This window comes from Agrilus planipennis, unplaced genomic scaffold (assembly GCF_000699045.2).
Source record: "Agrilus planipennis isolate EAB-ADULT unplaced genomic scaffold, Apla_2.0 scaffold228, whole genome shotgun sequence".
In the NCBI taxonomy this organism is placed as follows: domain Eukaryota; kingdom Metazoa; phylum Arthropoda; class Insecta; order Coleoptera; family Buprestidae; genus Agrilus; species Agrilus planipennis.
The window spans coordinates 492,412-514,472 of NW_020439016.1; the positions used below are offsets into that span (position 1 = coordinate 492,412).

At 34.2% G+C, this 22,061-nt stretch overlaps 2 protein-coding genes across 2 annotated transcripts in view; both read right to left on the reverse strand.

The window, feature by feature from the left end:
• Positions 1-3,740, reverse strand: part of LOC112904931 (juvenile hormone epoxide hydrolase 2-like) — a 5,752-nt gene extending 2,012 nt beyond the window's left edge. The window contains exons 1-5 of the mRNA XM_025976205.1: positions 3,737-3,740; positions 3,644-3,675; positions 2,779-3,160; positions 1,086-1,451; positions 547-781 (exon numbers count right to left, since the gene is read on the reverse strand). Of these exons, the coding sequence (XP_025831990.1) occupies positions 547-781; positions 1,086-1,451; positions 2,779-3,160; positions 3,644-3,675; positions 3,737-3,740 (1,019 nt within the window). The remainder of the gene's footprint in view (positions 1-546; positions 782-1,085; positions 1,452-2,778; positions 3,161-3,643; positions 3,676-3,736) is intronic.
• Positions 3,722-8,125, reverse strand: LOC108740747 (phytanoyl-CoA dioxygenase 1). The gene is made up of 4 exons (XM_025976233.1): positions 8,022-8,125; positions 7,219-7,362; positions 6,122-6,371; positions 3,722-4,705 (listed from the first exon to the last, which is right to left on the reverse strand). The coding sequence occupies exons 1-4, from the start codon at positions 8,076-8,078 to the stop codon at positions 4,449-4,451; spliced, it is 708 nt and encodes a 235-aa protein (XP_025832018.1). The 5' UTR covers positions 8,079-8,125; the 3' UTR covers positions 3,722-4,448.
• Between the last annotated feature and the right edge of the window lie 13,936 nt (positions 8,126-22,061).

The following is a 22,061-nucleotide window of genomic DNA, read 5'->3' on the forward strand; positions in this document are numbered from 1 at the left end:
CCGAGATAAAAATGTTCAGTCTCTCAGAGTCTCTGAAAGCGAGACTCGAGTCTCCGTCTCTCATCGAGTCTCTCTGGTGTCGCTGAGAGAGACTGTCAAAAAAACTGTTTAGCGTCTCTGAACGAGAGACTTGAATCTCTGAACAAGACACTCGAAGCTCTCAATAAGTGGTGTCTCGATAGACATGGTTAAAATTTTTTAAGTTCAACATATTTCAGAGATCCCACTCTTTCTACGAGAGACTCCAGTCTCTCAATTTTTCAGTTTTATTCACTTAGTCTCTCTGTGAGAGCCTCGAATATCTGAATTAACAATTTTATTGTTCGAGTGTTTCATACAGAGGTTGTAAGAGATCCATAAAAACACCTAGGAAATAACTGAGAGACTGTAAAAGACTGTGAGAGACGCACTCAAAGACGCTGAAAGACTCTGAGAAACTTGAGAGAGACTGAATATTTTTGTCTAGGGAAGTGAAAAAATTGTAAAGGATTGATTAATATGCCAGTAAATTCGATAGATAAATATTTATTTTTTATCGATACATACCCTTCTAACTGTAAGGTTCTATTCTCTTTAGAGAAGTTCTCTGCGTATAAACATACTGATGTGGTAATTGACTCAGTTACCCAATAAATCATGACATTATCCAATAGATCGTCCAATTTAAATTTCCTTTCTAAGCCACCATCTTCCTTCCCAATCAAAGAATGATCAGTCCAAGATATAAACTTTTCTAAGATATATGCTGCCAAACCAACTGGAGTATCATTTAAGGCGGTTCCTACAGTGATGAGAAACATATGTTAGTAAAATAGTGTTTTATAAAAATTGTTTACTAAAAATAAAAACAAATAAACGAAGATGTTTATAATGGTCCTTACCAAGTATGTAATAGTTACAAGGAAAATAATTATCGAGAGGGCAAAGGTTATTGTTATTTCAATAAAAGTCTTCCTTAACATAGTTAAGGAATATAATAGTAATAATAATAATAATTTCCTTAATAGTTATTATAGACTATTTCGTGATGGTTGGCTTTGTAATGTACTCTTTAAATAAATAAAGATAATTAAAGTTAATCTTACCAATTGTGTCAGGTTTCGTAGCTTGCAGGTGCATATATCCAGTTTCAAGTATAAAATTTCCAAAAAATGTTTTTAAAGGGTATACTCTGTGTTGATTTGGTTTATCGACAACCCAAGAGGGGTAGAAGCTCCCTAGGATTTGTTTTATGGTTGCCCAAGGCGTTCTAGCATATGGCATGTTACAATGAAGTCCCAACACGTTTTGGGGAAACATGGCGGCTATGTTACTAGTAATAATGGCACCCCAATCTCCACCTTGCACGTAAAACTTTTCGAACCCCAGACGTACCATGAGGTTCTTAAAGATGACAGCTACCTGAGGGGGTCCTAAACCTGGTCTTACAGCCGCATCTGAGAATCCATATCCTTCAAAGAAAAATTTAGGATTAGGCTCTGTAATTTTTTTAAGTGAAAATGTTCGAATTCTTGCAGACAAGTTTCATGTGTGTAAGGTCGTGGGTGATTTCAAATGAAAGCTACATATGTATGACTATACAAAAACAGAAAAGTATGTATGTGTGTCCATATGACCAAAAGTATAGACATATTTTAAGACTTAGGTACAGATGCTTCGAGAGCCTCTTCGGTTTCCATTCTTTCTATGTCAGTACGTGCAGAATCAAAGCCACTACAGGGCAAAAATAATTTGTTTCTTCAAAGAGAAAACACCAATGGAGACTTTGCACCAGGCAGGGACGTTACTAAGGGATAGCCTTTACGGGCTCATGTATTGAAAGCTCTGGTCCATGTACTGGCTCAATGTGAATATTAACAAATCCGATATATATAACGTAAAATCGTAAAATTTGAAGTAGCAAGCATTCAGCTTCACATCAGCTAAGACGCTTTGACTGGTGCAAAATAATGCGGTCTTACTTTGTCTAAATCTAGAGCCGTGATTATTCCCCTCGATGAACAAGTAACATGATTGTTACTTACCTAAGAAACTGAGGAGAGATCGAAAACGGCATAAGGGGAATGAACATTTGATCTGAGAGCATTTAGAATTAGGTCAGATTATACATATACATGTTTTGAATACTTCAGTTAGCGGCAAATGTCAGTAGATGACGATACTGCCAGCATCAGCAATATATAAACAGGCTTATATGGAGCATCCCACCAAGCGGCATAGCCTAGGTTTAGATCATTCCTTAGCATTCGGGAGGACGCTGATTCGATTCGGGGTCTGTCTGCCTTGGTCCAAGTTTTTCTGTGATTTCCTTGGATCACTTAGGTAAATGTTGGGGCAGTAATTACTATCCACTCATTCCTACGATTCCTGAAGGCAGGCTGAACAGGGCTTTCCGCCTTACCTTATGTCATAGTCCGGAGGGCTGCCCGCCCACCAGCATTAGTGGCTGGTGGGAATGAAACATCCAAAAGTGTTTTTTTGAGTATCGTCGGTTTGATTGGTGATTTATCGACATTGTTTATGGCGTGCTGATGAGATAAAATAAGATCGATATGGAAATTACTTTGGTTAAATTTAAAAAAAAAGCATAACCATTACTCAATAACTGATACCAGATTAGAAAGTGTAAAAAATTCAGTAGTTTGTACCAGAGAAACTAATTTTGCAATTGTCTCCTGGACTTCCTCTGCATCCAAATATATCAGGGACCAAAAGAATAGAAACTTTCGGGAGAATAATATATTTCGAAACCATTTTCTGTGTATTTTTAATAATTACCTGGTAAAGATGGAACAATAACTTCGAAGACAAATTTCTGGTCTTCTCTTGGTGTTGTTAATAGTGGAATGAGATTGTAAAATTCCCTAACAGATCCCGGCCATCCGTGAAGGAGTAGAATCGGAAGCACTTGAATGTCTTCAGATACGGCGGTAGTTGGTTTTACATGAATAAAATGTATATCGAGTCCCTGGATTTTGGTTTTGAAATGGGGATATTTGTTCAGCAATGTTTCGCGTTCCTTCCAGTTGTATTCGTTTTTCCAATATTCCACAATTTTGTTAAGTAGATTTGTGTTGATCCCATATTGATGTTGAACGCCTTCTAGGGGTGGAATAAATGGTCTGTGACGGGAGAGACGGTCTTTTAAATCGTTGATAACCTGTGAGAAAAGGCGTAAATACTTAAGTGTACGGCTAATTGACAAATAATTAAGCTAAATCTATTTAAAATGCTGGGATTTGTGAAATATGTGTGGATTAATTGAAATATTCAAAAAGTATTTCTAATTGGTTGATATTTCAATACTGCTTCTTACAACTGGTATTTGAAAATTCAAACGTCCAAATGGTCAAAGTAATTTTTTCTTCGACAGTACACCTAAAATGTACGAAAAATTAGAAAAAGAATTGCATCATTTGTGTTTGAAACATATAATTTATTTCTATTAATTACTGATTACTTTTAAATAAAATAAGCGTTTATAAAAGTGAATAGATTTACATTTGTTTTTATGATNTAACCCGATGGTTTTTGAAAACGAAATTTGCTGTTATTTTCACTCCCATAGTTGGCTATCTTTTATCACTCAGGAACTCATTTATTGGGACATCCTCTATAGCGGTTCAATTTTATTTAAAGCTACCTCCTTGCTAAAAGCTAATACTGCTATATCATCTGTAAATTTAAACATACTAATCTTTTACCCCTCCTCAATGGGGTGGCTGGTCGTGACTACTCATCGTCAGATAAAAATATCTGTATTTAATCGTTCTGAAATTGTTTTTTATTTTTTAGGTGTCACTAAACCTAAATACGATATCCTAACTAATATTATATATAAATGCGAATGTGAGTTTGTTTGTTTGATACCATTTCACGCGTTGACTGCTCAATCGATTATCATAAAATTTTGTACACTTATTGTCATGGATACAGAAAAGGACATAGGGTACCTTTTATCTAGAAAAAATACTGTTTCCGAGGGATAGAAAGAATTAGTTTTACGTGGTCGTCGATGAAGTTTCAAACGTATGTACAACTTCAACGCGAGGGAAGCAGGGGGTGTAAATATGGGATGAAGTTTTGTACACACAATGTCAGGGGTACAGAAAAGAACACGGGGTACCAGTTATCAAAAAAAAAACTGTTTCCGAGGAACAGAAAGAATTAGTTTTACGTAGTCGGTGATTTTCTTTAATATATATTTAGGACATTAACGCGAGAAAGCCGCGAGTAAAACCTTAAAATTTTGTACACACATTGTTAAGGGTACAGAAATAATAAAATAATTAAAACTACAATAATCTAGATAATTGCCCAAAATTGCCAAGTTGTAGTTTATTAATTTTACAGATGAATTCCTAGTTGAGCATTCACTCAGTTCTATTGTAGTAAAAGTTCGTGAATTGATTGGATAGGTTAGGTTGGGTTGGGTTACACATCTATCATTATTTATTACCTGCTGCGCATTGAACTGGTTCGAAATTTTCTGTATTAATATTTATTGGAGGTTTATCGAACATAATGTCATCTTTTTTATCACTTTTTGGATTTCTTTTCATAAGTCTTTGAGGTCCGGTTTTGTGAGATCCGCTCAAAAACCATGGACAACCATTACCTGTATCGGTATCATCGAGGGCTACAAATAGCCCTACAATTTTTGCTGGGTCACATATCATGTAAGTTGTATCCTGGTGAACAGGAGCTAGAACAAGTAAATGCTTATTTTAATACGCTTGTATCTTATAAAGATAGAGACGAAAAATGGCCTCAAATGACGATTATCAAAAAATGCTCAGCGAAAGATTTGAAGAACTGGCTGATTTTAGGTATCTAGGAAGTTAGATACGTCAGGATGGAAGGAGCACTAGAGATATAAATTAAAGGATAGCGCAGGGTCGAGTCGCCTTCAATAAAAAAAAAGTCATTTCTATGCTCGTGGACGGTTAATTTAGAAATTCGAAAAATATTGTTAAAGGTGTATGTTTGGAGCGCGGTGGTGTACGAGTGCGAAACATGGACAGTGGGGGCGACGGAAAAGAAAAGGTTGGAAGCGTTTGAAATGTGGTGTTACAGGCGAATGATGAGGATACCGTGGATGGAAAAGGTTAGAAATGAAGAGGTATTGGAAAGAATAGGAGAACAGAGGGCTCTATGGAAGTCAATAAAAAATAGGCGAGATAGGTTGGTAGGACACCTTCTCAGGCATGAAGGTCTAGTCAGCAACATAGTAGAAGCAAAAATAGGAGTTAAGAGGAGTAGAGGTAGAGCTAGATTAGATTTCAATTCATAAATTGTTAAGAATGTGGGATGTTCTAGTTTTAGGGAAATGCGAGGATTAGCTCAGGATAGGAAGGAGTGGAGGTGCGTTTCCAACCAGTCTTAGGACTGAAGACCTTATAATGATGAACACTTTTTTATTTTTTTCATGAAGGAAAGATTACATATATGAAAGTGTATATAATGGGTACATTTCAGGCAATATTGTAAATGCAGACTCTGATGAAGTTATGAAGTTATATAATTTTATATTTCACATAACTCAAAATCGTACGTCAGGAAGATCGTCATGCGCGGATTAATGCATAAATGAAGTTATTTCAAATTGAAACTCATTTTAACTTTACAGTTAACAATTTTTCATGTGTTTTGAAAACTTAGAAGATACAATTTAAACACTTGAATTTAGTCAAGTCCAGACCTGTCGTTTCATTCACCTATTCGACATCCTAGACGACCTAGAGGTCTCCTGCGGTACGGTTGTTATAATAAGTGTAAAGCAGATATTCTAAAGTTAGGAAAGATACTTTGAGAGTCAATTCTCTTATTTCTTAGAGGCTACTATACCTTTAACTAAAAGCTGCATAGATTTTTAATTTTAAAATTTCCCATTAGTTTCTTTTTGTTGAATGGAGTTTTGGTCTTTTTTATTTATAACAAAATAATAACAACTAAATACCTTTCCTACAAATGTGTAGGCAACACATACTTGATCGTTGTAAAGAGTGATATTGTTTACTGTTTCTAGATTGATTTAAAAACCGTGTTCACAAGGTGAACGTGTGCGCATGTAAAACTTAATTTTCATAATAATATTAATATATAAATAGATAATATTTACCAGCAGGGCTTTTTCCAGTAAAGTGCAATAGACTTTGTACAACAACGGGGTTTTCGTAGCCGATTTCTTTGAAAATATTCCTCACTTTACTATTGAAAATCTGTTCCCTCAATACTTTATTTTTATGTAAACAGTAACCAATAATTTTTATTCCTACATCAGGTTTCATAAGGAGTTCTCCGTTGTATCCTAAAGCGTTGGGCTTAAAGAAATAGTCTATTTCATTGCAACTGTTAAATCGCACTTGTTGCTGAAAAATAAAAATATACCTAATTAATATCGAAACTTTTATAAATAGAGATATATTCTTGGTTGTTATTGTTATCATAGACCTAGATATATATATATGTACCTATATAAAAACAAAAGACAAAATATTTACTGTGCAGAACTGAATTTGGGTATGTGGGTCACTAAATATTATTCAAATCACAGTAAACATTTTACTAAAAACAAATAAATAATCAGAAAAAATATTCTAAAAATAATACAGATAAGAAATAGAAACCAGGTAATAAACTTTTTATAAGGCAAACGAGTAGACCCTTAAGATATGTTTTGACGAAAAGAAGGTCAAACATTCCGTTGAGCTGCGCTTATTTTTCCCTTATTCAATTTTTCACCGGTACAACGCCGTGCTCCAAATATACACCTTTAACAATATTTTTCGAATTTCTAAATTAATCGTTCACGAACATAGAAGTGACTGCTTTTTATTGAAGGCGAAACGACCCTGCGCTATCCTCTGCTTTATATCCCTACTGCTCCTTCCGTCCTGACTTATCTGACTTCCTAGATACCTAACATCAGCCACTTCTAATTTTTCGTCTCCTATGAAAGCTCTTTCACTATTTCTTCTTCACTTGCATATCAGTATTTTTGTTTTACTTTTATTTATTTTCATACAGTTCTATTTTGTCAATAGCGGTTCAATTTTATTTAAAGCTACCTCCTTGCTAAAAGCTAATACTGCTATATCATCTGTAAATTTAAACATACTAATCTTTTACCCCTCTATATCTATCGCTACAGTTGTACTATCTTTAATGATATTTGACCTATATCTATATTTTAATATACCTATGGTGATAACCTACCTGCTCAGGAGTTGTAGGATCAAACTTGACTCTATCTTTCGGTTTGGGCAGATTTTCAAGCAATTTTTGTACTTCATTTTTCAATACACTTAATTCATCTCGACTAACAAAGTTTTGCAGAAGAGCAAATCCATTACCTTTCAACTGAAAATAAAATGCCATATATACCTACTATCTGTTATTAATATACGTTAGTGTCTGTGAATGTCTGTTAGGTTGGCTTTCGTCAATTTTGGTGGTGTAAATCCAAAATTGTTTAATGAATCTTTTTGAATCGGGCAGATACGGACGAATGTTAGTATACACCAAGACGATTCCGTAAATTGTAGATACAAGGATTTATAAATTATCTGAATGCCAATGCTTGTTCGAAAAGCGAGAATCAAAATAATTGATATCTATATAGGTACTTCTTCAACAAAAATTTCTTTGTGTAAAATTGTTGCTTTGGAATCAAAATTTATTAGTATAGAAAAATACATCACAAAAAAAAGCAACTGTAGAGCCCGTGGCATGTTTCGTAATTCTAAGTGCTGTATAGCCATTTTCCATTTTCCGATGAATAAGATGATATTAAGTATTTTTTGCAACAATTTGTGACTTCATTTATATCTGCCCATCATTAGTAGTATTCATAATTTCATCCATAATAAAAATAATTAAGATTAACCAAGTCGTCGTGGTGCATGTTAACATTAACCGACATGTGACCGAAATTGTCATCAAAAATTAATAACAGCTAACCTGGTGGTTGTTAACATACACTCGTCTGTACCTCGGAAAGTCACAGTAACATAACTTACCTCATCAATACACGTTTTGGCAAGGGAACCCAATCGAGGTAGCTGTATGGAAAGCATTTTTAAAACTGTTAATTTTTCATCTCAGTAGTTCTATTTGTAGTGTATTGTTGAAGCATATAATTACACAAATTGTTTCTTAGATTAATCAAAGTGTTTACGTTATCATTATTTACTGCACAATTCTAATACAGATTGTCCCACACGTTGAAATTACCTTTATTATTTTCAAATGTAGTAATCCTGTGCAGGATTTATTTAATTATAGAAAACTAGGCTTTATCTGCGGCTTTGCTCTGGTTGATGCCCTACATGGAGAAAACTAAATTTTTATGACAACGCAAAAATTACAATTTTCGATTGTAAATGACTGAATTTACTGTAGAAACAGTAGAATTTATTAGGTAATTTGTAATAATCTCAATTTTGACATGTTACTTTAAAAATTATTCAAGTTTCTTAATTATTACAATTAAATTTGTAATATCAACTAATAAATACCTAGTAAATTTATTTCTGCTAGGATCTTATTTTTACAAATTCGAGTCCAAATTGTAATTTTTATTATTTTCGCGTACCAAACAACGGGATAGTGGGATAAATTGTAAATATCGCTTTAATATTTCAGTAGATTTTCTTTTTTAATTTTCACAGTGTAGATACGTGTTAAAGAGCGTCGACGACCATATAAAGCTAATTTTTCTATCCTTTGGGAGTGAAATTTTTTTTTTTTAATTATTTTGTCCCCTGATAATGTGTACACAAAATTTCATGATAGGTTTTACCCACAGCTTCGTATTGATGTCCTAAATACTTGTCAAAGATCATCGACAACCATATGATATTGATTTTTTTATCCCTCGAGTACAGTATTCTCTTTTCTGGGTAAAAGGCACCGGATGTCCCTTTCTGTTGGACAAGTGTTTAAATTTTCATGATGATCGGTTGAATAGTTAAGGTGTGAAATGGTAGCAAACAAACAAATAAACAAACAAACAAAGACACAAGCATACTGAAATAGTCAAAATCATTTTACTACATGGTAAGTTAATAATTTAATATCTGGTACATAAAATGGCACTCGTTTTGGTGACGACTGGCGCAGCATTTTAGTAATTAAAAGAGCAAACCATAAAAACACTAAAAATGTACAACAAATGAATTTAAATAATTTGGAAATTGGCAATTGTTTCGGTTAAGCCTTACAGCTTTAAATAAAAATCTTGGAATTCCCATATAAAATGGGTCAAGGATTGGTTGGAGCAATGTTCTGTTGCATGTGTTTTTTAAATATAAAAACTTCGCGATTGTTAGCCTAAATGTAGAGAGCTGAAATCTTATCTCATTTGTTTTGAAATTGTCCCATAAAAGTACTTCCAAATTGTATATGATTAAAACTGTAATAATTGCATTGTTATTTATGTAGTTTAATTACGCTTCCGATAATTGCTTCTTACAGTTAGCAGAAGTAATTAAAGAGATGATTTAGTGCTTTTGCTTGATGCTTTTCGTTCAATTATTATGCTTTCGTTTGAACTTGTTCCCTAAAAGCACTTCCAAAATTTCTATTACTAGATGTACGGCCAAAAGCTTTATATTAAATCATCTTTCTTTTATAGAACAATTTCGGTTTTGTTGTTGAATTGTCGAAACCGTCTATCGGGTGCTGATGTGAACTAATAAGTTTAAAATTCGCATCCACGGCAGTACTTTCGATTTTCGAACGAGAACTTTATTGCTTTACGAAACCTTACACCTCAAACGTTTACATCTTCCTTTATTAATGTTTAATTCCGTTTGGTTTGTTTAGAGTGAGTACCAGTTCGTAATAAGATCTTTTCAAATTGATTTTGTAGCTATATTTACTGAATCCGGATCCTAACCCGATGGTTTTTGAAAACGAAATTTGCTGTTATTTTCACTCCCATAGTTGGCTATCTTTTATCACTCAGGAACTCATTTATTGGGACATCCTCTATAATAAATAAATGGATAGAAGTTCATTAAATAAAGAGAGAGATAGAGAACTTAAGCTAAAAAAACCCAAGTAAATACTGTAATTAAAGTAAATGATGTATTATCATAAAAATTGTTTCTCCGAAAGATAATCAAAACACTGCAAAAATGTGAGTAAATAATGCGGCACGTTTTCAAGAATGTTTTCCTTTTTTACGTTTTACAAAAATAATATCTTATACTACTTTGCATAATCAAAAGTATGCACATTTCTACTGTTATTATACCTATTTATTCGTGATTGCAAGGATACTTCTAGCAACTTTTCAAGGTTTTGATATTTTAGAGATATTTTTGGATGTTATTATTGTTTTCTGAAATCTTCAAATAAGAACGGATGGTAGACGGGTAATCTTATCGAAAACGGTTTATTTGCACATAAACTTAATTTACTCATACGTCTATCTGTATACTGTTTTATTATGTTTTTGAGACAGACGATTGAAAATAAGACGCTTCCCTATTCCAAATATTACATGTAAAATTATTCTGAAAAATGCATTCGAAATTATTGTATTAGTTTATTGAGTTCACGCAGGTTGTATAGGTACAGGCAAGAGTTATCTATCTATATATCCACTTGGTTGGTCATGACGAAACTCGTCATTTTTCTTTTAAAAATTGTAGAAAATCGGCAAAAGATACATGAATTTAGTACTTTGAAAAGTATAAGGTTTTGTAAAATTTTACTCGACTATACACGGAGAAAATCAAATTTTTATGACAACGCAAAAATTCTTTCACTTATTATTTATCTAAACTGGTGTTTGGTGGTAGATTCGCAAACTAAAACGCCACCAGACTAGAGAAATCTTGAACGTTATAGGAGATTTCAAATATCTGGTTTATACTAGAACATTCTACTTCGGACATTCCTAGATATTCTTAGACATTCGAGAACATTCTAGGAATNTGAGGCCTATTTTGAAGCAAAGGACAAATCGTACTACAAAAATGGTATCGAAAAGTTGGAGGATCGCTATAATCAGTGTATCACCCTTGAAGGGAATTATGTTGAATAAAAAAAACGAATTTTGCAAAAAAAATGAGTTTTACTATTTTAGGCCGGGGACTTTTCAATTGACCTGTTATAGTGGCTAAAAGTATCCCTCTCACAAAAACTTGAAAAAAAGTTAGGCTGTAGTAGGAAAAAGATCTACCTCTTCCCCACAATAAAGAAAGAAAATCTAACCGGTAGTTTCATCTTCTACACATTAATCCTTTACTTATTTATTCCATTTTTTATGGCTACTCCTCACGCCTCCACCCCTCTGCCTCTATCTAAGAATACTCTTTTGTTTTCTACAGGAGGTTATCCGGCGGAGAGATTGGGGTGGCGTTGAAGTGAGATAAATGAGACGAACAAAATGGAGTTAGAAGAAAAGAAAAAGATTATATTTTTTGTGCAATAGTATTACTGCCCCAGCGTTTGTTTAAGTATAATCCCTGAATCTAGGGATTTATAGATCATGCCGCTCGCTCCTTTTACATACTCTCCTCCGTTTAATCCATTTTCAACTCTCATAATGGCTTCCCAGGGCCTAATATATATATATATATATAAACTTAAAGAGTATCTTCCGCACCCTTAAGCATCTACTTTTATTCTAAACAGTAATAGTCTCTTTAGTATCTTGAAGGTAAAACATTTCTTGTGAGTGAATATTTTTCTGGAATCCTGACTCCATCGTTTGGTTTCGTTACATTTTTAAGTTGTTCTCTATTAAAGCGTCACCATAACTGGGAAGCGATTGCGGTTTACCGCCCCAGAGCCGTTAAAGGGCTTAGGTATCTAGATCAGCAGGACACAGGCAGGTTTGGTATCAAGGAGGCACCTTGAGATTCCTCGCATTCTCTAGGCGGATTCTTTAAAAAAAAAATAGCACCAGCCTTTCGATAACGTTCGCGTCGTGTGATGATGCGGGCGAAACCGACCTACCTGTCTGTCTGTCTGTCTCTGAAGACGGAAGTGAGACGCAAAGAAAAAGAGGTGGCCATCGACAAGCAGCGAGCAATACGATGGAGGTAAGGGTAACAGGTGGCCCGCTTATTCCATCGCTTTCTTCTTCTTCTATCCACGGCCTCTAGACTTCTTGTAGGTCCAGTTAGTCGTTAGCCGAATGCCGGCAAACATATTCACGCAACAGGTACACCAATACACACAAACACATACAGAGCCGTTACGACTAAGCCGAGTCAATAGTGAAATCTTCGCGAGAATTTTCGACTAAGAAGTAGGACGATTTATTTATTACCGAGGTGTGATTGAAGATTCCAAAAAAAAAAAAAATAGAACGTCGTGGCTGCGGGTGGTGTCTACCAGAAAGGTAAAAAAGGACCTTTTACCGTCGATATGTCGCCGGCGGACAAGTGCGGGTTGTGGTGGTCCGAAAATGTTTGTATCAGGATGATTTTTATTGCTTTTCTTCTACTTGCTGGAATTAACGACAGAGCTTTGGGTAAGATATTTTATAGAAAATAAACGACTTTAAAAAAGGGTTTATTACACTTGGCAATATTGTTTCGCCAAACTTTGGATTCTTCAAAGTTGTTTTACTTAACTTGTTAATATACGCTGAATTACTCTTTCTATACCCTGCATTTTTTGTTTTATTTTGGTTGCTTGCTTACTGTTTTAATTAATGTTTCGATATTGTTTATACATTTGATATTCATATTTATATATTTATTTATTTATACCATACCATATCCGAAGTAATAATAAGTATATTTGAAAAATTTTCCTGAACTGTTTTTAGAATTTTCCGGAAAGCTAAAATCCAAAACGATGTCATCAAATAAAAATTTGAGTTAGTAAGAAATTGTAAAGAGTCAGATTGCTATCTTTAGATTCATATAATTAAAGGTCAATTATATGTGCCTCAATCTAAGAAACAGTTAATGACCGAAAGCAACGGTTGTTAATGTTATAAAACGAAATTACAAACAAAATATTTTTATACGATACATATGCATTACACATATTTGTATAGTTATACATATTGATCAATAAAGCTCAAGTAACTGCGATTGTGTTTAACATGATTTAAATTTTAAATTATGGCTATTTATCCACATCTTCTTCTCAGCACGCGTTCGAATAGGAAATTCGGTTACAATCCACTGCCTTGAATAAGTGCCATGGGGATACTGAGTGACTTTCAATCATAATTAACGAAAGTTGGAGTGAAATAGGATTATGTATTTTTTAGCAATTCACTTTCTAATCAATACCTTAGTAATAAAAAAATTAATTATTAGTATAACGCAAGCAAACAGTCGCCACTTTAAAAAATTTCTAGAGAAATTAAAAAATTTTCGTGGTCTTAATTTCTTAGCCATTGGCAAATCTTCCTCCTCGGAGCGTTTTTTGAAATTGGGAAACGTGATGCAGTCGCTGGGGGCTAGGTCTGGACTGTATGGTGGGTGGTTAATTTCTTCAACTCCTGTTTGCATTAGAGAATTATCCTGTAAAGACAAGACTCTTTTCGTGAGTTTGTCTCTTCCTGTATCAACGCAGAATTTTTTTTTAGAAGGGTAGTCGATGGACAGAATCCCTTCGCATTCCCAAAAACCAGTGGCCATGTGCTTGGCTGCCGATGATTCAATTTTAAATTTTCGCGGTCGTTTTTCTCTATTTTCTATCCACTATGTTGGTTGCTGTTCTGTTTCTAGATTGTATTTTATCAACATTAGTAGCAATTCCGAGGAAAGCGATGTCAGGATTACCGCCACTCCTGCGAATTTGCTGATTGTCCAGCGGAGTGAGATTTTCTGACGCTCATCGCGCGCACAGCTTTTTCATGTGCAAATTATTACTCAAAATATCGGCGATTTCTTGCTAATGCCTATTTATGGTTTTAGTTATCATTCACATTCTGATTTGCTAATCTTCCATGCGTAGAACAATTTTTTTTACTTTTTCAATATTTTCTTCGATAACGACAGTGTTTGGACGCCCTAACCTGGGATCATCTTCCAACCACACTCAGTGTTTTTTGCTAAAGACATATCTTCAAATGTTTCCGCCTGCATTTTCTTCTTTGTGAGGAATTTTATGACATCTCTGTACTCCAATTGCATACAATGAGGAGATGGCATAAATATGGTGGTGTTAACGGTTCAATTACTAAAAGGATAATGACGATAATCATTTCTTTTTGTTATTGTGGAAGATGGGAAATCTTCCAAAGACACCCAACTGTTCGTACGACCGGGTAGTGTCGGATTCCCGAGAAAGGTGTCCTCGGACCTACCGACTAAAACCCCTCAAGCTGTTATAGGACCTATCGGTTCAGGTCCTGTTCAGCCCAATGATAATGACATAAAACTCTGTATTTATACTACTGAAGGATTCACATTGATTTGATAACCTACTGACCAAAAACGTAATGTACTTTATTGGATAATGATTTGATTAATTAAAATATAATAATTCCTGAAGTTTTTCTGGTATAGACATACTTTTCTGTTCAAACAAATCCATCAATTCTGTGGTGTATGGAAAATGGCTGTATGACTAGTACAGTTAAACGAAATTTCGCTATAATTGGTTTGTTCTCGTGTACTTATTAAAACTAACTCTTGATGAAGTGGTTGCGAGCAAGAGCGGTTGGACTCGGCGCTTGTACGTACGTATCTCTGTAGTTCCATCGGGCGTCATCTGGCAGTTTCAACGCACCGTAAATATAAAACGGTAAAAGTCAAGGTAGAAATTGTTTACCAAGTAAATAGTCTAATCGTAATCAATATGGTCGATCTTCTAGCATGAGTTTATTGCTAAATCTTAAACTGAACTAAACAAAAAATAAGATGTGTTTGAGTTGTGGAAACATACTGTGGAATTTGGATATAATAGTCTGGTTTATAATCTAACGTTAGTTTTTGGTAGTCCAAACCAATATTTTTATTGCTACAAGTCCTTGAATCGATCTTATTATTGCCGACAACTTATAGGTTCATTGCAGTCGGCGCCTCGGTTCCTGGGGTGACGTTATTCTATCTAAATTCTACTGTGCAATTGTAAATGAAAGTTCAATCCATAAACATGCTCAACATTAGATTGGTTTTTGAGATCAACATCGTCCAGAGACAGGTAATAATGAAATAATACCTAAATAATAAATGAGGTGGTTTCTGGATCTTCTCCGACCGAACTGTCAGAAATAGTTCGAGTATTCACCTTTATTTTATTTACTTTTATCCAATTTCATCTCTAATTTCTATTTTATTAACTTTGCGGACCGGGGTATGACCCTTTCAACCCCTCGTTTCCTAAAAATATGGTCAATCAAGACCCTATTGCTTTTTAATGTAAAAGTGAGAGACAAGGAGTTTCAACGCATAGTATTGTCCAAAGATGATGAAGATTTGAGTAGAAGAGTATTAATTTTGGCGTTTATTAATTAAAACGTCGTAGTATTTATCTAATCTATTTATTTATTACTTTTATATTTGATCTTTTTATGAATTAACAAAGAAACCTAGTAAGTTACCTACACTAATATTAACGCTTGACATTATAGTTCTCAGTATAGGTTTCGTTTGGGAATGAGTTTTCCAATAAATAAACTTTACTCCCTCTACTACCTTGATTTTATTCTGACTACAACTTTTGGGAAAGATATCGAAACAAGATCAGAAACTTTTTCATGTTTCTTACTTTTGTTATCTAAAAACGGACCTTAAAAATATTTAAACATCTGCAGGTTAGCATTATAATTTTTAAAATATTTATCAAATTTACTTAGTGCAGAAATAATGGAATGATAGTCTAGAAAAAGGCAAACACTTTATAGTTTACAGTCCCTTGTTAAAATTCCTTTGATAAACTTCTGATCATATCAACATTTTAAGAAGACTTCTTAGAGCGTAAAAAACTGATAATTATATCGACAGTTTTGGAAGCAGAGGTCATTACCTTTCTAGTTAGAGTTACTTAAATATTACAATACCAACTGAAAATGAAATGATATCCTTTATATGTCGTACTCTATGTATATATATATATATATCAAAAGAATCTTCTATTCCACATAAAGACACCTAAAAGTAAGTGAACAAAATTGATATTTACACTTTCAGATTCCTTTAACAACTAACACAAATAGATACGTTGCCTTATACATATATGATTAACAAGTAATTGATGTTTTTCTTTTCGTGTTTCTTTACTAAACAGTAGCAGATAATCTCCATGAAATTAGTGTCAATTTCTGAAGTTACTTTCTACGCGAAGTTTATGGAATAATGGAATGGTTAGGTATAAGAAAGGATAAATGTACAGGAATCTAATGGGATTTATTCGGTATTGTTATTACACAATAAGACGCAGTAATACGACATTCTATGACGTATGTAGTAGATATAATATCACATGAGCTTTTGTGAAAGCTCGAAAAATAACGTATAATGTATCTAATAGAATATTCCTTTAGAAGGAATGAGTATCTTTAAAATTAGATATTATTAACACGTTTTGTTTGTTTGTATGTGATAAATTTTGGAATTACAAATTCGAAACTAAATTTGTATACACATATAGTTGAACACCTTTTCAGTCATGAAGGGCTAGTTAGAGGTATATTGGAGGAGTCCAGAAGGACATAGGTAGATTTAGATTAAGTTACTGTTCGCATATAGTTAGAGATGTAAGTTCTTGAGAAAACCGAAGATTGACTCAAGATCTTAAGAAGAAGTAGAGGTATCTACGTGTTAAACCAATTTTCGGGATGAAGACATGATAACTTTAATAAAGGATAACATTAATATTGGTCGTCTTTTGATTGTCAGTTTGCCTCAAGAAGGCACCACTGATCATCAGGGTATACTTCTAGCTGAATTAGGATATTCAAAATACCGAACGACCTTACGGTACAAATTTGTTAATATACTACGAGGGTGGATTGATAAGTTTCCGGCCTGACCAAGAAAAACAAGGTTTTTAAAAATTTTTTTTTTTTATTTCTCAACATAATCTCCTCCAAGGCTGATACATTTCTCATAGCGGTGTTCCAGTCTATTAATGCCATCTCTATAGACTGATTCGTCAAGCTCCTCAAAATAACCATTTACAGCTTCGATTACTTCTTCATTGTCCGCAAATCTCTTACCGCCAAGCCATTTTTTGAGATTAGGGAACAGAAAATAGTCACTCGGGGCTAGGTCTGGAGAGTAAGGAGGGTGCGGCATCAATTCAAACTTTAGATCGTTGATTTTAGCCGTCGCAACGATTGACGTGTGCGCTGGTGCGTTATCGTGATGAAACAAGATTTTTTTCTTCGCCAGATGAGGTCGTTTAATTTTCACCTCGTGGCTCAAACGTTGCAATAAGTCTGCGTAGTATTGACCAGTGATAGTATTACCCTTTGCAAGGTAATCAATGTATATAATACCTCTTGCATCCCAAAAAACAGTAGCCATAACCTTGTTCGCCGAAAAAATTGTTTTTGCCTTCTTTGGAGTTGGTTCCCCTGGTCCAATCCACTGTTTAGACTGTTCTTTGGTTTCAGGAGTGTAGTGGTGGACCCACGTTTCGTCAACGGTTACGAATCGACGCAAAAATTCGCTTGGATTACGCTTATACAATGACAAATTTGCGGTAGAAATGTTTTTTCGAATCAATTTTTGGTCGACTGTTAGCAAACGCGGCACCCATCTTGCACAGAGCTTTTCCATATGCAAATGTTGGTGCAAAATATGTTGCACACGTTCATATGACATCTTACAGGTCTCAGCTATCTCACGCACTTTCAATCTGCGGTCTCCCAGCACTATTTGATGAATTTTTTCGATCATATCTGGAGTTGTGACCTCAACGGGGCGTCCTGAGCGAGGCCCATCAGAGGTGCTCACACGACCCTTTTTAAACTCGGAAACCCACTGCTTAACGGTTGAATATGACGGGGAGGATGTCCCCAGTGTTGAGTCCATCTCTTTTTTAATTTCCTTCGGCGTTAACCCCTTCAAATAAAAGTATTTGATGACAGCACGATTTTCCTGCTTTTCCATTTTTACGAAAACCACAGAGGCGTCTTGTTCAGCGTGCTGTCAAACCTACACTAGCAAGGAGATCGGGCTGAAACTATAGCTACAAGCTATCCAAGGATGGTACTATAGAATGTCACCTCAAGGTAGGCCTAGTGGCGTCATCTCTTGGTTAGGCCGGAAACTTATCAATCCACCCTCGTATAGGTAGAAAGGATTGAATTGAAAAGGTATTTGAAAAGTATGAGAATAGATGGCGTTGTGGATGCCAATAACAAATAGACATGAAAGGTTAGGTTAGGTTAGGTTTTCGAAAAACGAGAAGATTGACTCAAATAGAACATTATGAGGACGATGATGATGATATTCTAGCGATATAAGGATTCAATTCCGTAAAATTTATGTAAAGCGATGGTACTCACTTATTCTATATATGTATTATGAATTACGAAACCAAGCATATTTGCCGTTGGTTCTACATCTAGTTACTTACATAATTTCTTGGGCGTCGTAATAAGTAAATGTAAAACGAAATGATATTATGGTAGCATGCCTCTTCGAATATTTATGTCTGGTTCGTACCTTTCGCGGTCATGCACCCGTTTGATAACCTACTAAAACGTATAGGTATGCGCCTGCATGTTGTTCCGGAAATGCTATCCATTTCACAATACAGTCCAGCAACAGACATCACAAAAGTCGTACGCCGGCTACTTAAACTTTACTATTAATTAACTAATTAATTTACATCCGACCTGATGTTCGGTACGTTTGGTGTCGTTAACTAAAAGCTCGATTTGTATTAGGTGTTCCATTAATGAACGGATTGTAAACGAAAGAAAATAAGGTCAAGGACCAAACTAATGTCACTTGTGACTGTATGAGTTAACGCAGGATCTGCAGGCTCGATCATTAAATCATTTTATTTAGCTAGCAGCTTATTAAATTTATTAGGGTTTTTCAAACAATATTGTAAAGATTCTGCTTAATTATGATACAGAATAACGTACTAGAGGTGGAATTGAAATTTTCATAACGAGGTTTCTGTCTTGACTTACCGTTGAAGTCTCCCAGAAAATTATCTTTCTAATTAAAATTACTGAACTAATACTTTGAAAATGACTATGTTTTTATTGAAAATATGCTTTTTAGATAAATTATTAAAATTAAAATTTTTGTAGTGGCTACACTTTCAGCTGCCATTTTCGAAAACGATTTCTTGTATGTAGGTACCTCAAGAACAATCGGTCTTAGCAAAAAATGCAAAAAATCTTTGTAATTCTTTTAGAAAAATTCACGTATCCTATTTTTTACTGAAAACATATTTTCTAGAATTAATATTTTGAAAATTATAACGCAGATTTAATCGTTTATTTTAAAATTTATCTTAGACATATTTTGAGAAATAACAACTATTGTACCTTTTGTCTAATGTAAATATTGATATTTATACTGTATAAATTGTAAATCTAAAATAAGACATTTAGGTGTATTGTAAAAAAGGTATATAAGATAGAAATTTAGCGGTTAAGGTTTCCTTCTTGACTTATCGTTGAAGTCTCTTGAAAAAATATGTATCTAGTTAGAATTATTGGGCAAATATATACATGTTTTTATAAAAACAAACCCTCAATTTTGTTTTTGGAAGACCTATATTAATTTTCATTGACGTAGAGGAGAAAAAGATTAGTATGCTTAGATTTGCAGGCGATGTAGCAGTATTAGTATCTAGCAAGGAGGAGTTAGAGAGAGCTTTAAATAAAATGGAAGCGGTATTGACAAAACAGTATTGCATGAAAATAAATACAAATAAAACAAAAATACTGGTATGCGAGGGAAGAAAAAGTAGGGAATGAGCGAATATAAAGATAGGAGAAGAAGTGACTGATTGTAGGTATCTAGGAAGCCAGATAAGTCTGGACTTCAATGCTTGCGAACGATTAATTTAGAAATTCAGAAAAGGTTGTTAAAGGTGTATGTTTGAAGCGCAGCGCTGTAGGGGTGCGACACATGGTGGGCGCGACGGAAAAGAAAAGGTTAGAAGCGTTTAAAATGTGGTGTTACAGGAGAATGATGAGGATACCGTGGATAGAGAAGATTAGAAATGAAGAGGTATTAGAAAGAACAGGAAAACAGAGGAAGTCAACAAGAAGTAGGCCAAATAGGTTGGTAGTACACCTTCTCAGACATGAAGGTCCAGTTAGAGACGTATTAGAGGCAGAAACAGGAATTAAGTGTAGTAGAGGTAGACCTAGATTAGATTACTGTTCGCAAATAGTTAAGGATGTGGGATGTTCTAGNTTTATATAACTTTCTCAATATTTTTATGTATTTTTCCATTAGTTTTACCTTTGAATATTGTTTAAGAATGACTATACAAATATTTACATGCCTAGAAGTATAAAAATTGGCATAGTTATTAACTTTGAACCCCTATAACTTTTTATGGGGGTGAGGCCGCCACGAACTTTTTATGGTACAGTGGTGGGGGAGACCTCCTCCTTCGATCCCCCCCATCATTTAGACCTTTACCATCTTTTTTTTTAAATCCCTCTTGTTCGATAATTTAATGATGATTAACAACTAATTATATAATATAATTATAGTATTTTTCCACCTTATATGTTTGGGGATACGGAGAAAATGGTAAGGGAAACAACAACATGAGTGATGGCGAACGCCCGAGTCACCACCCTGCCTTACTCGTTTCTGGTGTTGTTCGCTCTTTTTAATCTGAATCTAATCTAACTACTCACACAATTGCCGCTTGATTTACTAATCGAGTGGTAAGTGTTAGATGCTACCATGTATCATCCCCTGTCGCGGAAAATGTACTAGTATTCCTTCGATTTCCTTACCTCTTCTAATCTTAATCTTTTCAGGGGTTATAAATTTTCCTCTTAGTGACTTTAATACAGGGCAAAACAATACTATTAGTATTTGATGATTTCCGGTTTCCCAACACGGAATTTTCAATTATAAATATAATTTTGCTGGAACTTGGTTGATCGTAAAGAGGCTCCGACTCACAGGTTCTGGTCGTAGAATTGGAAGCGTTTATTAGTTATTTCCATTTAAGGTTTTTACTGACTTCTTCGCTTTCCTGTTTTTGTAGCATTATTATTAATGGTAAATAATGTCCGATTGTTTGTTTATTGTTCTCCGTGTTGTATAGTTAATAAGTTAAATATTTAATGGACAACTCTACCACCAGCATTTATTGAGTTCATATTACTTCATTATTTATTTGAAAAGATCACTGAAGTAATTTGTACGAATTTTATTTTGATGATTGCATGTAATAGAATATCTGTATGTTTGGTTTTCAATTCGCTAGTAGAGTTTGTACTATACACCATGTCTGCGGGAACAGAGCAGTGATGGAATAGTGTGAAAAACATCGCTGGACTTTTTTATCTAGCAAAGGAAACATCATTTAATAATGGCTAGGAATAGCATGTAACTACCTACGTTCTACAGGCAGTCTGAAAATTATTTATTTCTAACAAATAATAAGATTTAAAGTATTCACAAAACTATTTAAACCGCAGCGATCACAGTCGTTTTGATTGTTAAGTACTGATGAAATTTTATGTGTTGAAATTGTACTTTTAACAAGTATAAGGTTTGTTAATCGTAATTTTGCCGTTTCGCAATTGAAATTGTACCTATCTGGTTAGAGAAAATAATTTTGAAAACCGATTGCTACAAAACGCGATTTTATTGTAGTAATGTTTAGAAAATCATCTTTTAAGCAATAGAAGATACAAATAAGCATTACCTACTGTTGTGCTCTATTTGTCAAAATGATCCTATAGGAAAGTAATCTTTGCATTATTATTGGTACCTAGAGTTAGCAAATAATTGACTACTGCTTTATTGCTTATTAGAGGATATTAATTAAAAGCTTTTTTCTTTATTGATTCATGCCATTTGGTTGAGTAATCTATCAATTCAACGAAAAATATATTAAAAGAAACACAAAAATGAACTTCCAAAAGTCGTTGGGGCCTTACTTTTCGGCATTATCATAGTGTGTAA

What these genes read in the sequence shown, in the direction of transcription:
- LOC108740747 (XM_025976233.1), bottom strand. Translation starts at nt 8,078, where the DNA reads ATGCTTTCCATACAGCTACCTCGATTGGGTTCCCTTGCCAAAACGTGT. An exon ending in CCAAAACGTGTATTGATGAG is followed by an intron (nt 7,363 to 8,021) that starts GTAAGTTATGTT and finishes TTTTATTTTCAG; the next exon opens with TTGAAAGGTAATGGATTTGC. An exon ending in ATCCTACAACTCCTGAGCAG is followed by an intron (nt 6,372 to 7,218) that starts GTAGGTTATCAC and finishes TTTATTTTTCAG; the next exon opens with CAACAAGTGCGATTTAACAG.